General features: G+C 43.6%; 1 protein-coding gene across 5 annotated transcripts in view; it reads right to left on the bottom strand.

Moving 5' to 3' along the window:
- tbck (TBC1 domain containing kinase) overlaps window positions 1-17,801 on the bottom strand; it is a 187,913-nt gene that overhangs the window by 15,488 nt on the left and 154,624 nt on the right. For all 5 annotated transcript variants that reach the window (XM_048541931.2, XM_048541957.2, XM_048541949.2 and 2 more), the window contains one exon: window positions 17,218-17,377. In XM_048541931.2, coding sequence (XP_048397888.1) covers window positions 17,218-17,377 — 160 coding nt within the window. The remainder of the gene's footprint in view (window positions 1-17,217; window positions 17,378-17,801) is intronic.

The following is a 17,801-nucleotide window of genomic DNA, read 5'->3' on the forward strand; positions in this document are numbered from 1 at the left end:
AGTTTTGTCGTGGCTAATTATTGCAGATTTCGTTGAAAAGTTGTTAACCCAGTGAGATGACTAATGGTTCCGTATGTTCCTTATTTAATAAGGAACAGCAGATTTGCGCATTCTTTCTTTCTCCCAATACATCAGGTCACATATTGACTGAACCCTCAGTCGTCTAATGACAGTGTCAATAAAATATTCCATTCCACCAAGCTCACAGATCTGTTTCTACAAACAATGCAGTGACATAAACTTTCACAGTTAGTGCCAATACGCAAACGCCAAATAGAGCCATTTCTGGTTATTTGTATTGTTTATAATTCTAAATGCAGGCTGCTGTTTAAAACAAAAACATTATTATTCCTTGCGCTCGAGCACATGCATGCTTTAAGGTGTGTATTTTTTATATCAGTCCTTCAGCAATTAATTATTTTTCACAATCGAATCACAAAACCACCTCATTGTACATCACAGAAATTTGAAGACAATTAGCTCTAATGTGTTCATGGAGTAGATTACTGTCATTTTGCCTCTTAATACGTTTCGTGTCCAATGTTTATGGGGTTAAAGGACCTACAATACTTCAGACTAGGTTCACTGACACATTTCATAGAATCTTACAAGTTGAGAATCACGGGAATGTGTCCTTTATCCTCGTTCGAGCATTCACCTAAGAGGGAATTTCAATCAACATTGGATTCATTGCACTCTGAGGAGGCACACAGTTTTAATGAAATCAAGTTTCTCCACCTGATGGTGCATCAGATTTGCGCTTGTATCTAACGAGATCATCAGTAAACTGCCTGATTTAACAAAGAACAAAGAAAATTACAGCACAGAAACAGGCCCTTTGGCCCTCCAAGCCTGCGCTGATCCAGATCCTCTATCTAAACCCTGTCGCCTATTTTCCAAGGATCTGTATTCCTCTGCTCCCTGCCCATTCATGTATCTGTCTAGATACATCTTAAATGACATTTATCGTGCCCGCCTCTACCACCTCTGCTGGCAACGCGTTCCAGGCACCCACCACCCTCTGCGTAAAGAACTTTCCACACATATCTCCCTTAAACTTTTCACCCCTCACCTGGAAATCGTGACCCCCAGTAATCGAGTTCCCCAGTCTGGGAAAAAGCTTCTTGCCATCCACACTGTCTATATCTCATAATTGTGTAGATCTCAATAAGGTCCCCCTCAACCTCCGTCTTTCTAATGTAAATAAATCCTAAACTACTCAACCTCTCTTTATATCTAGCACCTTCCATACCAGGAACCTCCTCTGCACCCTCTCTAAAGCATCCATATCCTTTTGGCAATGTGGCGACCAGAACTGTATGCAGTTCCAAATGTGGTCAAACCAAAGTCCTATACAACTGTAACATGACCTGCCAACTCTTGTACTCAATACCCCGTCCGATGAGTGAAAGCATGCCATATGCCTTCTTGACCACTCTATTGACCTGTGTTGCCACCTTTGGGGTACAATGGATCTGAACACCCAGATCTCTCTGTGCATCAATTTTACCCAGGGCTTTTCCAGCTCCCGTACAGTTCACTCTTTAATTTGACCTTCCAAAATGCATCACCTTGCATTTGCCTGGATTGAACTCCACCTGCCATTCCTCCATCCAACTCTCCAATCTATCTATATTCTGCTGCATTCTCCGACATCTCCTTCACTCTCTGCTACTCCACCAATCTTAGTGTCACCTGCAAACTTGCTAATCAGACCATCTATACCTTCCTCCAGATTGTTTATGTATATCACAAGCAACAGTGGTCCCAAATTCTGAAGAAGGGTCTAGGCCCAAAATGTCAGCCTTAATGCTCATCTGATGCTGCTTAGCCTGCTGTGTTCATCCAGCTCTACACCTTGCCATCCCTGTGGAACATCACTGGTCACAGTTCTCCATTTTGAGAAAATCACTTCCACTACAACACTCTGTCTCCTGTTGCCCAGCCAACTCTCTATCCATCTAGCTAGTCCACACTGGACACCATGCAACTTCACTTTCTCCATCAGCCTACCATGGGGAACCTTATCAAATGCCTTACTGAAGTCCATATATATGACATCTACAGCCCTTCCCTCAACTATCAACTTTGTCACTTCCTCAAAGAATTCTATCAAGTTGGTAAGACATGACCTTCCCTGCACAAAACCATGCTACCTATCACTAATAAGCCCATTTTCTTCCAATGCAAATAGATCCTATCTCTCAGCGTCTTCTCCAGCAGCTTCCCCACCACTGTCGTCAAGCTCACCGGTCTATAATTACCTGGAATATCCTTGCTACCCTTCTTAAACAAGGTGACAACATTAGCAATTCTCCATTCCTCCAGGATCTCACCCGTGCTCAAGGATCCTGCAAAGATATATGTTAAGGACCCAGCCATTTCCTCTCTCGCTTCCCTCAGTAACCTGGGATAGATCCATCCAGGCCTGGGGACTTGTCCACTAAAACGCCTTTTAGAATACCCAACACTTGCCCCCTCCTTATGTCGACTTGACCTAGAGTAATCAAACATCTATCCCTAACCTCAACACCTGTCATGTCCCTCTCCTCGGTGAATACTGAAGCAAAATACTCAATAAGAGTCTCACTCATTTTCTGACTCCTCGCATAACTTCCCTCCTTTGTCCTGGAGTGGGCCAACCCTTTCTCTCGTTACCCTTTTGCTTCTGACGTACAAATAAAAGACTTTGGGATTTTCTTAGCCTGTTTGCTAAAATGATATTTCATGACCCCTTTTAGCCCTCTTAATTCCTTGTTTCAGATTGGTCCTACCTTCCCGATATTCTTCCAAAGCTTTGTCTGTTTTCAGTCACCTCGACCTCATGTATGCTTCCTTTTTCCTCTTTGCTAGACTCACAATTTCATCTGTCATCCATGGTTCCCTAATCGTGCCCTTTCTAACCCTCATTTTTACAGGGTCATGTCTGTCCTGCACTCTAATCAACCTCTCTCTAAAAGCCTTTCACGTATCAAATAAGGATTACTTTCAAACAGTTTCTCCCAATTCACATTCCCCAGCTCCTACTGAATTTTGCTATAGTTGGCCTTCCCCAATTTAGCACTCTTCCTTTAGGACCACTCTAGTCTTTGTCCATCAGTGTTCTAAAACTTACGGAATTGTGATCACTATTCCCAAAGTAATCCCCTACTGAAATTTCAACCACCTGGTTGGGTTCATTCTCCAACACCAGGTCCAGGCCCAGAACAGCAGATTCCTTCCCAACTTGGGCTGTTTACATACTGCTTTATAAAACCCTCCTGGATGCTCCTTATAAATTCTGCTCCATCTAAACCCCTAACACTAAGTGAATCCCAGTCAATGTTGGGAAAGTTAAAATCTCCCATCACCACCACCCTGTTGCTCTTAAATCTTTCCATAATCTGTCTACACATTTGTATCTCTATCCCACGCTTGCTGTTGGGAGGCCTGTAGGACAGCCCCAACATTGTAACCACACCATTCCTATTTCTGAGCTCTGCCCATATTGCCTCACTGCTCGAGTCCTCCATAGTGCCCTCCTTCAGCACAGCTGTGATATCCTTTATGACCAGTAATGCAACTCCTTCACCCCTTTTACCTCCCTCTCTATCCTGCCTGAAGCATCTATATCCTGGGACATTTAGTTACCAATCGTGCCCTTCCCTCAACCAAGTCTCAGTAATGGCAATAACGTCATACTCCCAGGTACTAATTCATCTGCCTTACCTACTACACTTCTCGCATTAAAACAAATGCACCTCAGACCACTTGTCCTTTTGTGTTCATCATCTTCCTGCCTACTCTTCCCCTTAGTCACACTGAATTTTGACTTGATAATTCGAGGGTATAAGGAAGAGGGGTGGCAGACAGAGAGAGATGTTTGGTGCAGGGTCACTGTGCCTCAGGTGAGGGGAAGAGAAGGAGAGTACTTGAAAAAGGACCTCAACCAATCCCGGAATTGAACCCCGACTATTGGCATCACTCTGCATTGCGAACCAGCCATCCAGCCTTTGGAACTAACGAACTATATTATGGAGGCGGTGGTTGCAGTCAAATGTGTGCCTCAGACCTTCCCTGAAAACTGACATTAAATGAACAACTTATCCACAAGTACCATTAACATCATACTGTTAAAAGTTACAAGTTATTGCAAAATACCCCACTGTGGACTGTCAAACAAATTTTAACACCATGTCTCATAATAAGATACTGGGGAGTATGGCCTATGGAGTAGGGTGGACTTAGTGGACTTGCGTACAGGTTGGGTGGTGAGAAATTACATGCCCTCTAGTTTCTGTTTAAAAGCCCCCTTTGGAAGATACAATTCAGGCACCAGATCGCCGACTGTCACCCACATCCAGAATAATTAACCAATGCTGCGGTGTGATCACATTTAATAAACTATTTTGCACATCATTAAAGTCCAATAAGCTGCAACTAAATCAGCGGCTGATGCATAGGGAACTATTATCATTAAACAGGAACCAACACAACAGACTCGTGGCATGCAGTTGATGCATGAGACAGCAGTCTAAACAAGACTCACGACAATCCTGAGTCTTACTACATAATGCACTGACATTGACCTTTCTACTAAACCATAATCTTACTGGCCCTCAGGTATGTGATAATAGCTTCCAAACCTACGTACAATATACTAGGTCACTTCTGAAATTTTAGGGTCAATAATTTCCTATTAAAATCCGGAACCGCAGTCAAATCTTTTACAATTATGTTTTTCATCTGTTCTCTTTTGGGAGCAGTGACAAGCACAATGCAAACTCATAGCCCACCCGTTGCAGTCAGATAAAAGCCCCTAATGCAGGACATATTTGAGGTTGTGCCTGAAAACAAGCTTTCAATAATTGGCTTATGACTCTATAAAATTTCTCGCTCAAATGGCTAACAATGGCATCTGCTCAACATCAAAGATAAAAGTCCCAAATGTACTGCAGATGTGAAAGGGGGTTTACTGCACAAAGTACTGAGCAGAGAGATGAAATTTGCTACACTGAATGTAGCACACTTTTCAATGACGAAGGGTCTTGATCCAGGGAAGACCTGCAAACACACTTTGCAAGATCTTCACAGAGAAATTACCTTTCATTTTATCTTACACAATATCAAGTAGGTTTTAAGCAACAAAGGATTTAACAAATCTAAAACTTCCCACAAGTTAGAAAAGATGGAACCCATTTCTTTATGGGCACCGTGGATGCATTGGAATAATTACAGTAGCATACAGGATTCTGATACTGAACATTCGCTTGTGTTCAAATTGAGCATTTGTTTACCCAGAGAATACTCACTGAGATGAAGGATTCCATTTGGATCGCTTGTCTTCTAGTGAAAGAATACACTCAGCACAGTACTTATTTTGGAAATGTATCAGCATTTGCTGCTGACTGTGCACCAAACAGGCATCTTTCTCTGAGGCCTTCAAACTATATTGCTGGAGAGAGAAATTTCATGCTGCAAACATTTACACAATTCCAATCATTAGACTTTGAATGGAAGCATTTACTCATCTTTCAAGGTCACAAATGGCCCTAAAAGATCTGCAAATGTATTGTAGCTGTTACTAACTAACTGTCAATTTGGGGGGGGTCTCAATCATAAATATATTATGAAAAGTGAGATTTTTAACTGTTTTAAAATGCTCAGTGACTTCATATGGCTAAAGGTGTTCTGTCTCTCTATTGCAATTGGCTGTCACATTGAAAACTCAAACAGAGATAGGTTAGAGAGCTTGGGGCTCAGGCTGTACAGGCTTTCTGGCTCACTCCTTCTGTAGTTTTGGGCAGCTTGTGTCAAAAGGGCAGGATACCATGCCTGGGAATCGGAACACACTGCATTCCGACAAAATATCTCAGAATCCAGAGGAGTCTCTACCCACCCCAAGCAAGGCCAGTAATGTAACAGCTTGAATTGCCCATGCCCGAGATTTTGGTGATGGATCTGATGCAAAACTGGCAGTAGTGTGCATGGTGAAGTCAGGAGTCCTGACCACAGGCCAGAGTGAGGACCACTTGAATTCATTAAATATGGTGTTCTTCAAAAGGGAGCTTCCTCAGGACATGGCTCCTGCTGCCCAAGGGAGCCTTTGTCTATGGTGCTGCTTCTTTAAGCCACCCGATAGACACCCATCACCTCCTCATTAGAGAGAGGATATCCACTGACTCCATAAACCTTGGTACCATCAGTGGCAGATGGGCACAATATGGGCATTCCTGCACTCTCACCTGGAAATGGCTTCACTGGGAAACCTTAGTTACACCGTATTTTAGATGTCTTTTCTGGACGCAGATTAACTCTCAGTAAGAAACTAACTCTCAGTGATTAACGCTGAATTCCTCTTATCAAACTCTCACCGATTACATTATGATTATTCTTCTTTTAGTGTGGACACTGCAGCTTGGCTGAAGCATCTGGCAACAAGTGATTTTTCAGAGTTGCTCTTGCCAAACCTTCAATTAAAGAAATCTTCCCTAGGTCAATGGTACACCCCATGAAAATATAAAATGCTGTAACATTATTGCAGGGGTTCACTGTATGTTTAAATCAATTCTGCGTGGTTAATGTGCTCTATGTAATGCTCGTTGGCTTCAGGAAGCAGGATTGTGCTCCGATTTTGTTGATGCTTTTTCTCAAATACTCAATACAGAATCACAGAGGTATACTATTTTACTGGCACCAAGACTTCAAAAGGCTTTTTGTCCTGAAGGGACAGTTATACTTCAATACTGCTTCAGTTATCTTGTCAATTGGATCATTTGGCAAGCAAAACAGGTAGTTATTTTAGTCTGGTTACAGAAACCAGACGGATTTTGCAATGTCAACTAATTATGAAATTCCCTAATACCTGATGGTTACATGGCACCAAAGAGTAACAATCAAAAGCATTGACTCCAAAAAGAATTGGCACGTTTACCTGGAAATAGGTTTTCAGGATTTACGCACAAAAAATCTGGACCTGAAGGACTCAGCTGAGTATACAGAACCTGTGGATTCATTACACATCACGAGACATAGGAGCCGAAGCAGGTTGTTCAGCCCATCAAGTCTGCTCCACGAATCGAGATCACGAGGGCTCTTATGATCCTGAATTCTACTTTCTTGTCTTCTCCCCATTACTTTTTATGGCCTTACTGAATAAATAGCTATCTATCTCAGGCTCGAATATACTCAATGACCCAGCCACAAAATTCTCTGGGTTAAAAAAATTCCACTGGTTCACTAGGTTCTGAGAGAAGAAATTCTTTCTCATTTCTGTCTTAAATGAGCAACGCCTTACTCTGGGATTATGGCCTTTGATCAGAGGCTCTCCCACAAGGGGAAACAACCTTACACATCTAGCCAGTGCCTATTGTAATGAAATACCAAGCCAAGGGTAATCAAATTTGTCATTAAACAATCAATTTATTTGTATTGCCCTGACTAAGTTAGAGAATTCAAAGTCTATTGGATTAATCTCAAAGCACAACTATTTCAAAAGTTAGAGTATGCATAGGACTAGAAGAAATAACAGCAGCTGCCCAAACACTGATAAAGGAGAGTGGAATAACTAGCCTGATCCTTACTTTGTACATTCATTTTACAATTTTACTTAGTTGCTTCTGATGCATCATCTACACTTGCACTACGGGATTGTTGCTTATCTTCAAGGAAACTACACACAAACATCTTGATGTACTTTTCTTCAATGATTGGTACCTGTCAATTGGCCAGCAAAGTGAAACTTCCTTTCTCAACTGCTGCACTATGGGACATGAAGCTGCATTTCTTTTACCCAGCCAAATCATCAGGAGGTTAATGAGGAAGCAGCCGATAATTTCATTAGAAATATAGACAAGACCAAATCCTGGTAAGGTTTAGTGTTTCTGCACATTTGTGCCGAAGATGGTGGTAATCTGAACACAACTCAGGGACCAGTTCATAAGAATACGGGATTTGGCATGCAAGTAACTAACCAGTACAAATACAACTTCCTTCAAGCTTACCTGTGTTTCTTGAACCCTCTGCCCAAGCAAATCCCCACCCACAACACTGGTCACGTCTGACTCACAAATATCTGACTTTGAACAGGGTCAGTAGGTTTGGAGATGAAGGGGTCAGCGTCCTCGATATTGCAATTCTTTGGACTGAGCAATTTTCTGTTTCTTTCTTAGCCATCTTTTTTTAAAGCATTTCCAGGAAACAAGTCCTCCCGTGGCTTACTCGTTAATTTTGGTTTCTTTCAAGTCCACTTGCAGGGTGTATGGATAAACCACACTGAAAACTGGGAAGGTTTCAGAGTTAGTGAGAACTGCAGATGCTGAAGAATCTGAGATAACAAGGTGTAGAGCTGGATGAACACAGCAGGCCAAGCAGCATCAGAGGAGTAGGAAGGCTGACGTTTTGGGCCTAGGCCCTTTATCAGAAAAACTTTCTGAAGAAGGGTCTAGGCCCAAAACATCAGCCTTCCTACTCCTCTGATGCTGCTTGGCCTGCTGTGTTCATTCAGCTCTACACCTTGTTATTTCTGAAAACTGAAAAGCTTCCCTGATTAAAGGTTCCCAAAATGTTGTGCCTGCCCGTGTCTACAATGATTCAATGAGTTGAAGCTGAAGATTTAAGACACAAATACGCACCGCAGAATCAGGGTTCGACATTTCTGTTCACCTCAATTCTGTTGATTTCTGCTCATTTTAAGTTTGGGCATATTCTAATAAACTGGGAGAAGGCTTGTGGGCTTCACTTGACATCAGCAAGAATAGCACGACATTGGAGACATTTTAGGCTCTAACCTCTGTGTTACATTCAAGGACAAAACTTCAGCTTGAGAAATTTAAGAGTTAAGCGTTGCACAATTACTGCAACAGAGTTTAAGATTAACCAACCATAAGGTCAATGCTCCACTGAAAAAAAAGTGTAACTGCAGTGCTCTCAGACACCTTTAGGAGTAGAAACACTCCCTGGGCATCATTTACTTACTTTCTTGTAGTAATGCTTTGGGCCTGAAGCAACACTTTACAGCGAACTCTACGTATTGCTCATCCTCATTCTCTTTTTTTGCCTCCAGGGTAAAACGAAAGAAAGAGGTGTCTGATCTGCTTTGACTTAATCTTTCAATTGAAGAAGCTTTGAGATTCCAACAAAATTGCTTTGGAACATTTTCTTACATCTGACATGTGCGATTCTAAATGGATGGTTAAGCTGTTTATGTTTTTGACTAAAAGTAGTCATTAAGGCTTCATCTGTCTTTTTTTTGCACCCGAGGAAGTACAGGTCCATGCTATTGCCCAGTTCCCACATACTGCACTCAGAATTCACCACAAATCAACTCAAAAGGCATGTCAGGAAGTTTCCAGTATTTCTTCATACCCGGAGTCATTTCTTCACATCAATTTCACAAAATGGTTTTTGGAATCAGTCAATATATTTGCTGTTAGTTTGCAGGGGAGTGTCAGAGGAACTGCAGCCACTTTGCAGCTCTTAGAAAGGAAAAGTACTTGTGTCCAAGTTTACGTGCATTACCTCATTCCAAATTTCATTCATCTTTCACTCCTGTGTTTGCTGACCTTTCCAGGCTCCTGAGCAAGCAATATCTCAATTTTAAAAGTTCTTGGGCTTGTTTGCAGGTCCTGCTGTAGTCTTGTGTGTCTCGGTAAACTCCACCAGACCCACAAGCCGAAGAGATATCAGGGCTATTTCTCCTGTTCCCGTCTATTGAGTACTCCCAATTTAAATTGCTCCACCATTGGCAACCATGTCCTCAGTGTTCTGGGATAGTCTGCCAACTTTGCTCAGTCTCTCCAACTTGCTTTCTTCCCTTAAGACTGTCTTTAATACCCACCTCTTTGATCAAACCTATGGTAATCTGACCTAAGTTTCCTACACTGCTTAGTGTCACATATTGTTTTAAACAATCTTGTAAAGTGGTTTGTGCCATGTTATTCTGTTAGTAGTGCTATATAAATGTAGGCTTTTGATATTACCCATTATCACTGACTGGTGATCAGTGATGGAAACTGGTACATGCAGACAGGAATGAATCTTGTGGGAGCATACTGCCAGCAACAATGATCGAGGGAGAGAGTAAAAAGGTGTCCAGAACATCTGCAGAACATTCCGCCGAAAGGTGTCAATCCCTTCAGGAATGGAAGAGAGAGGGGGCAAAAACAGAAGGAAAAGGAGCAAGAGTAAAGAGAATGACCAATCACACACAAAAAGAGGTGCATAAACTGCTCCTACCCCATGCAATATTTTCTGAAAACAGTTCATCAACCTGATGCAGTCATTCTGTTTCTCTCTACACAGCTGCTGTTTGACTCGCTGAGCATTTCTGCCCATTCAATGAACATTTGCTTCAACATTTAAACTATAAGACATGGGAGCAGAAGTGGGCAATTCAGCTCATCGAGTTTGCTCCATTACCAAATAAAATAGTGGCTCATCTGGCAATGGTCAACTCCACTCTCCTGCCTTTTCCCCATAACTCCTTATTCCTTTAATGATCTATCTCAGCCTTGAACATACTTGATGTCCTACCCTTGACAGTCCTCGGTAGAAAAGAATTCCACAGATTCACCACCATCACAAAAATATATTCCTCCTTATCTCTGTTTTAAATGTATCACCCCTTACTTGGAGATTATGCTCTCTGGTCCTTGCTTCTCCCATCAACAGAAAAAACCCTCTACCCTCTACATAGAGTATCCTGCCTCAAACATCCACCCTGTCAAGTCCTTTAAAAATCTTGTACAGTCTAATACGTCAAGTTGAAATACAAGCTCTTATTTTCTTAACACGTTAAAAATCTTATTCCGTGCACAGTAAACTTTTCAGTATAATTTCCGGTGGTCACATTTACAACAAAAACTGTTTATGTATCCATGCTATACTCCAATGGATTTGTGGAAAGGTAATGCCATATTCTGAGGGGCAGAACAGGGAGCAGGGCATTGAGACATGACCCAGAGTCCCGATGATAAAGGGGGTGGGGTTCTTAAAGAAAAATGGATATGGCAGGGACATGACAGAAGAGGTTGGGATTGCAAATAACATCATGGAAGGTATACAAAACTTTCTATCTTACTTTGAAGTTGCCATCTTTAAACTTTAAGACATCAAAATGTGAGGCTGGATGAACACAGCAGGCCAAGCAGCATCTCAGAAGCACAAAAGCTGACGCTTTGGGCCTAGACCCTTCATCAGAGAGGGGGATGGGGTGAGGGTTCTGGAATAAATAGGGAGAGAGGGGGAGGCGGACCGAAGATGGAGAGAAAAGACGACAGGTGGAGAGAGTTTAGGTGGGGAGGGAGGGAGGGGATAGGTCAGTCCAGGGAAGACGGACAGGTCAAGGAGGTGGGATGAGGTTAGTAGGTAGGAGATGGGGGTGCGGCTTGGGGTGGGAGGAAGGGATGGGTGAGAGGAAAAACAAGTTAGGGAGGCAGAGCCAGGTTGGACTGGTTTTGGGATGCAGTGGGTGGAGGGCAAGAGCTGGGCTGGTTTAGGGATGTGGTGGGGGAAGGGGAGATTTTGAAGCTGGTGAAGTCCACATTGATACCATTAGGCTGCAGGGTTCCCAAGCGGAATATGAGTTGCTGTTCCTGCAACCTTTGCGTGGCATCATTGTGGCACTGCAGGAGGCCCATGATGGACATGTCATCTAAAGAATGGGAGGGGGAGTGGAAATGGTTTGCGACTGGGAGGTGCAGTCCCACTTCCTACAGACTAAGGGGGTGGCCATGGGTACCCGCATGGGCCCCAGCCATGCCTGCCTCTTTGTAGGTTACGTGGAGCAGTCCCTTTTCCGCACCTACACAGGCCCGAAACCCCACCTCTTCCTCCGGTACATTGATGACTGTATCGGCGCCGCCTCTTGCTCCCCAGCGGAGCTCGAACAGTTCATCCACTTCACCAACACCTTCCACCCCAACCTTCAGTTCACCTGGGCCATCTCCAGCACATCCCTCACCTTCCTGGACCGCTCAGTCTCCATCGCAGGCAACCAGCTTGTAACTGATGTCCATTTCAAGCCCACCGACTCCCACAGCTACCTAGAATACACCTCCTCCCACCCACCCTCCTGCAAAAATTCCATCCCCTATTCCCAAATCCTCTGCCTCCGCCGCATCTGCTCCCACGATAAGACATTCCACTCCCGCACATCCCAGATGTCCAAGTTCTTCAAGGACCGCAACTTTCCCCCCACAGTGGTCGAGAATGCCCTTGACCGCGTCTCCCGTATTTCCCGCAACACATCCCTCACACCCCGCCCCCGCCACAACCGCCCAAAGAGGATCCCCCTCGTTCTCACACACCACCCTACCAACCTCCGGATACAACGCATCATCCTCCGACACTTCTGCCATCTACAATCCGACCCCACCACCCAAGACATTTTTCCATCCCCACCCCTGTCTGCTTTCCGGAGAGACCACTCTCTCTGTGACTCCCTTGTTCGCTCCACACTGCCCTCCAACCCCACCACACCCGGCACCTTCCCCTGCAACCGCAGGAAATGCTACACTTGCCCCCACACCACCTCCCTCACCCCTATCCCAGGCCCCAAGATGACATTCCACTTTAAGCAGAGGTTCACCTGCACATCTGCCAATGTGGTATACTGCATCCACTGTACCCGGTGCGGCTTCCTCTACATTGGGGAAACCAAGCGGAGGCTTGGGGACCGCTTTGCAGAACACCTCCACTCGGTTCGCAACAAACAACTGCACCTCCCAGTCGCAAACCATTTCCACTCCCCCTCCCATTCTTTAGATGACATGTCCATCATGGGCCTCCTGCAGTGCCACAATGGTGCCACCCGAAGGTTGCAGGAACAGCAACTCATATTCCGCTTGGGAACCCTGCAGCCTAATGGTATCAATGTGGACTTCACCAGCTTCAAAATCTCCCCTTCCTCCACCGCATCCCTAAACCAGCCCAGTTCGCCCCCTCCCCACACTGCACCACACAACCAGCCCAGCTCTTCCCCTCCACCCACTGCATCCCAAAACCAGTCCAACCTGTCTCTGTTTCCCTAACCTGTTTTTCCTCTCACCCATCCCTTCCTCCCACCCCAAGCCGCACCTCCATTTCCTACCTACTAACCCCATCCTGCCTCCTTGACCTGTCCGTCTTCCCTGGACTGACCTATCCCCTCCTTCCCTCCCCACCTATACTCTCCTCTCCACCTATCTTCTTTTCTCTCAATCTTCGGTCCGCCTCCCCCTCTCTCCCTATTTATTCCAGAACCCTCACCCCATCCCCCTCTCTGATGAAGGGTCTAGGCCCGAAACGTCAGCTTTTGTGCTCCTGAGATGCTGCTTGGCCTGCTGTGTTCATCCAGCCTCACATTTTGTTGTCTTGGATTCTCCAGCATCTGCAGTTCCCATTATCTTTAAACTTTATTCTGGCTTAGCTAAAGCAATTTGCAGGCAATTATTCCATAATCATTTTGGACTGGGCTTAAAGCAGGCTCCTGTAGCTGGAATTTCGGTTTCAATTCAGGTCAGAGACTACTGCTGTTCAGAGACTTTGGGGAAATATGAGATTCCTGTCCTCCTGAAGTTTCAGTTGAGCAGCAGGTCTTTATATTTTCTCTCTCCACATTGCTGGAGTTGATTAAGTTGTTGCTGACAAAGTCTTTGGTATCCTTGGTATCCTTTGGTATCCTTCTGACCCACTGACTGGCTTGAATCAGTGCAACTCTTGGGAAACCTGCATAGTTTACACAGTTTTAGCAATTGTGATTTCAATTCTCTGCCCACTTGCCGTTTCTACTTTTGCAGCGCTGGCTTCCCTTTATTAGCAACACTGGTGACAGATGCTAGGGAAGAAACGTAGTCCCAAATTGTTTGACTAACGAACAAAAGAAAACGGACCCAGGTCACTAATTGATGCAACCAACATAGTGTTTTACACAACTCTGACACTGAATGATGCAAACACTCACCAGAGACAGCATTAGGTCAAAGTTTAACATATGCTAGCATTTCAGGGTGGAGGGACAACCAGATCTGGAACCTCAGGTCATCAGTATTTTGTCATGGCTATTAGTGTTATATTAGCTCCCTTAGTTTGGAGGTGTACACTCGACATATTAACCAGATGGTGAATGCAGTGCTGGCCAGGTTCCTTGTACTAAAGAAAACAGCAAATTACTGGGACAATGTTAAACTATTTGAACCCTTAACTATGCAACTGTACATACAATACTGAAACGATGGAGTATGAAATATCCCACTAGCCTTTGTCAATATAGGAAAATAAGAAGTCTTCATTGCTATATTGTCAAATAAGCAGTGCCTTTTGACACTTAATTATAAACCATTGAAAATACTCATTAAATGTTTGCAAGTAACCTGTTTAAATTTGGGATACTCAAAGTAATGCATTTTAAAAATTTTAGAACAAGATTATAGTTTAATCCTAACTTTATAGCGTTCTTTTACAGCATGAAATTTTAGTTAATACTTCAGTCTCTCCATAACAGTAGTTATGTCTGTGAATTTATCCCATGCTAAAATAATGCTGAGCGGGGTGGGGAATTTTCTGATCTCAAATCCTGGTGAGCTTTGTTGGGACAGGCACATAATTGGCAGAACACTGGTGTACCTAAGTCTTGTCACCTTCCTAACTATGCTGGAATTAATTTCCGGACAGGAAGATCCGCCAACCTCCCTGTTCTGCCACCCATTCAGGCCCTTGAGTGGCCAATTCATGACCAATTAAGGGTCCCATCCCAGCTTTAGTATGAGTGTGGCTGCCAAGAGACCTGTCATCTTGTTCCAATGCCTGCTTCAAGGACTGGACATCAGGAGGGCTATGATTTGTGTAGATGCAAAATCCCTGTAGCAGCACTTGAATGGCAGAATAGTTCTCCTAGCCCAGGGCAACACTGATCCCTTAAACCCAACAGCTCTGCCTTCACTGCTGACCACTCGATTGTTCTTCAAAAAGCAGTTATGGCCTCTACAGTGACAATGCTAAGTTGCCAGCCTTGAATTAGCCAGCAGCTCTCAGTAGGCGAGACCTCCTCCACCACCACTGGCACACTGCTCCCCCCGCCCCCCCAAACTATCTTGATTTCAAGGTAAGGCTGACAAGTGGTCTTGATGCTGCTGGACCGTCTTGTGACTTGGTGAGCACTCCCAGACAGAAGCAACCTGCAACACTTGCTGGCAGGCGAGACCCCAAAACCCCAACAGTATTGTGCCCGATATCCACAATTATTTTCTAACACCATTTCAGCCCGGGATAGACAGATTGTTTAAAAAGGTAAAGCTCGCCTCACCTCACAAAACTGAACTTCCCAAATTTATTCAGCAACTGGCAATTTATTGAAAAGAAAAAAAGTTTTTGTTTAAAGATGGGATTATTTAGCTTTCATCTGAACATGACAATCGTCCATCAGTAACTGCAGTTATTGTTGGGAGACAGGAAGCAGCAGCATAATTTCTAGTCAGGCATATCTGTTTGGAACTCCAAAGCTTCAGCCTTAGTAACCGGAGGCTGAACACATGCAGAGTGCTTCTCTCCCCACAGTTAATGTACAAGTGATTGGAGAGCACTGGTAGGTAATCTCAGTACTATCCAAGCTTTCAAATTAACCACATATAGAATTTAAAAAGTATTTCCTGTGCACTTTTTAAAAAGTGTCTCTTGACACAATCCACTTGAAAGTTCAGAAATAACATTTATAAAGCCCTCTGTTCTGCCATCATTTAACTGAAAGTGCCTTATGTCCCCAGGGAATTACACAGTGACTACTACCGTGGAGCCAAACGCAGTAGTCAAGGCACAGAAACATCCCCGAAAAAGCAGATGAGAGAAAATGGGCAATTAACATGTTTTGTAAATGTTGGATCAAGGGACCAATGTTGTCCTGAAGTACGAAAATTATTCTGCTTTCCCTCAAGTACTGCTCCAGAATTCTTGCATGCACACTGGTTTCTGGCTTAGACAGCGCCCCTGACCTTGCAGTCCTACTGGGGTACTGTACTGAAATGTTAGCTACACAGAGTTAGGTCCCTTGCAAACCTTACATACTTTGTTGGTTTATTTAATTGGATTAAATGAGGTGGGAGGATGGTGGCTATAGTGGTAATTTCACTAGACAAATAATCCAGAGGCTCAGGCTATAGGCTTTTGCTCTGGGGACATGGGCTCAAATTTAACAGCTCCTAAGTCCTGAATTTAAAGTTAGTTTTCTTAGTGATGCATATGAAATTACCGATTGTCATAAAACCAATATGGTTTACTAATATTCTTTAGAGAGGTAAATCTGTTGTCCTTCTGCGGTGTAATCTACATGTGACTACAGACCCACAGCAATGTGATTTGCCCTTAACTGCTATTTGAAATGGCCTGGCAAGCTACTCTGTTCAAGGATAATTAGGGATGGACAACAAATAATGTCCCTTGCGTCACAGGAAAAAAGGGAAAAGATTGCTAGGTTTGTGCTTCTGGCTCCCGACATGCAAGTCTTCTACAGTCAGCACCCAAAAACAAGATTTAAGCCTGCTACATTCACCAATACTACAACTTCATAGCCACTGTCCTGTGCAATCCAGAGAATTTACTTTGGAGCTGCTGACGGCCTTTTGAATCTCAAATCTAGGCAGCTTGTGGGACTTGCATATGGATCTTGCGCAAGACGAGTACAGCTTATGGCCTCAGCGAATCTCAGATACAGCACTAACTCCAACTGTGCATGATAATCTAGCATTGACATGGCATACAGCAGCAAAGTTGTATTCTAGGGCTCACTAATGGTAACGGTCAGATTGCTAAGTTAGTTCCAAGAGTACAATAAAATTACTGCGCCCAAGATTCCATGCAGTTTTCATTCAATTGCATGGCACATTTTAAATGAACAAAACACATATTTTGCTGCTGCTTTTTGGAAGTATGAATGTGTGCATTGGGAAAACCTATCTGGAGTTGGAGTTGAAGGGTTAATGATTCCAGGAAGCTGCAGGTGTCCCATTCAGGATGCTGAGGTGGTGAGGGTGGGAAGCTCATTAATCATTCACATAGGGCTTCCTGAAGCACATGTTATTGTCATTATCCCATCAAAATCCAAACCTCTTAGAAGGCCTCAGTTTCAGCTTCTGTACTGAGGTAATCACCTGTCTGTTTCCTTTTCAGAGCCTATTTCGTTTTGTAAGCCTTTCCCTCAGCAAGGATTTGAAACTGCAGTAAAAGCACAGGCACGGTGAGAGGTGTTTCGACAGGATAGTAACTTACATCAGCTGCATGCCTGACGATGTTCCCCACAATGACAACAACGCGTCCCTTAAAACTCTGCAACAAGCTGGTGGAGGCACACTGGATCAGCTCACCATCCGGGCTAAAGGCAGAACTGTATGGAATGTTTATGCTGCCACTGATGTGACCACGAGTGAATCTGGTACAAGTGCAGTCAAGGAAAGCAGCATCAGGTGCAAAGAAAATAAAGAAATATTATCTGAAACATTTACATTCCTTTTAGCTAAGCTGATTCACAATAGAATTCTGAGATTGCAGTCTTGGGAGTCTCAAGTTTAACATGCTATAATCTCTTTTGCATTTGAAGTTTACTCTTGGCTTTGACCCATTGGTAATCCATGAGTGATTGATTAACTTTTGAAATTACTTTGCGATTTTAGTAAAACCTTCAAAGAACATAAGTGACCCAGCTGCAAGTAGCAGCTTGGTGCCCACATAACAGAAGAAGTGTTTAAAGGTATGTTTAAAATAAAACCAAAAGAACCACAGATGCTGGAAATCAGAACGAAAAATTGAAATTGCTGGAAAAAAATCTGCAGGTTTGGAACATCTGTGAACAGAAA

Source organism: Stegostoma tigrinum, chromosome 1 (assembly GCF_030684315.1).
Source record: "Stegostoma tigrinum isolate sSteTig4 chromosome 1, sSteTig4.hap1, whole genome shotgun sequence".
Taxonomy (NCBI): Eukaryota; Metazoa; Chordata; class Chondrichthyes; order Orectolobiformes; family Stegostomatidae; genus Stegostoma; species Stegostoma tigrinum.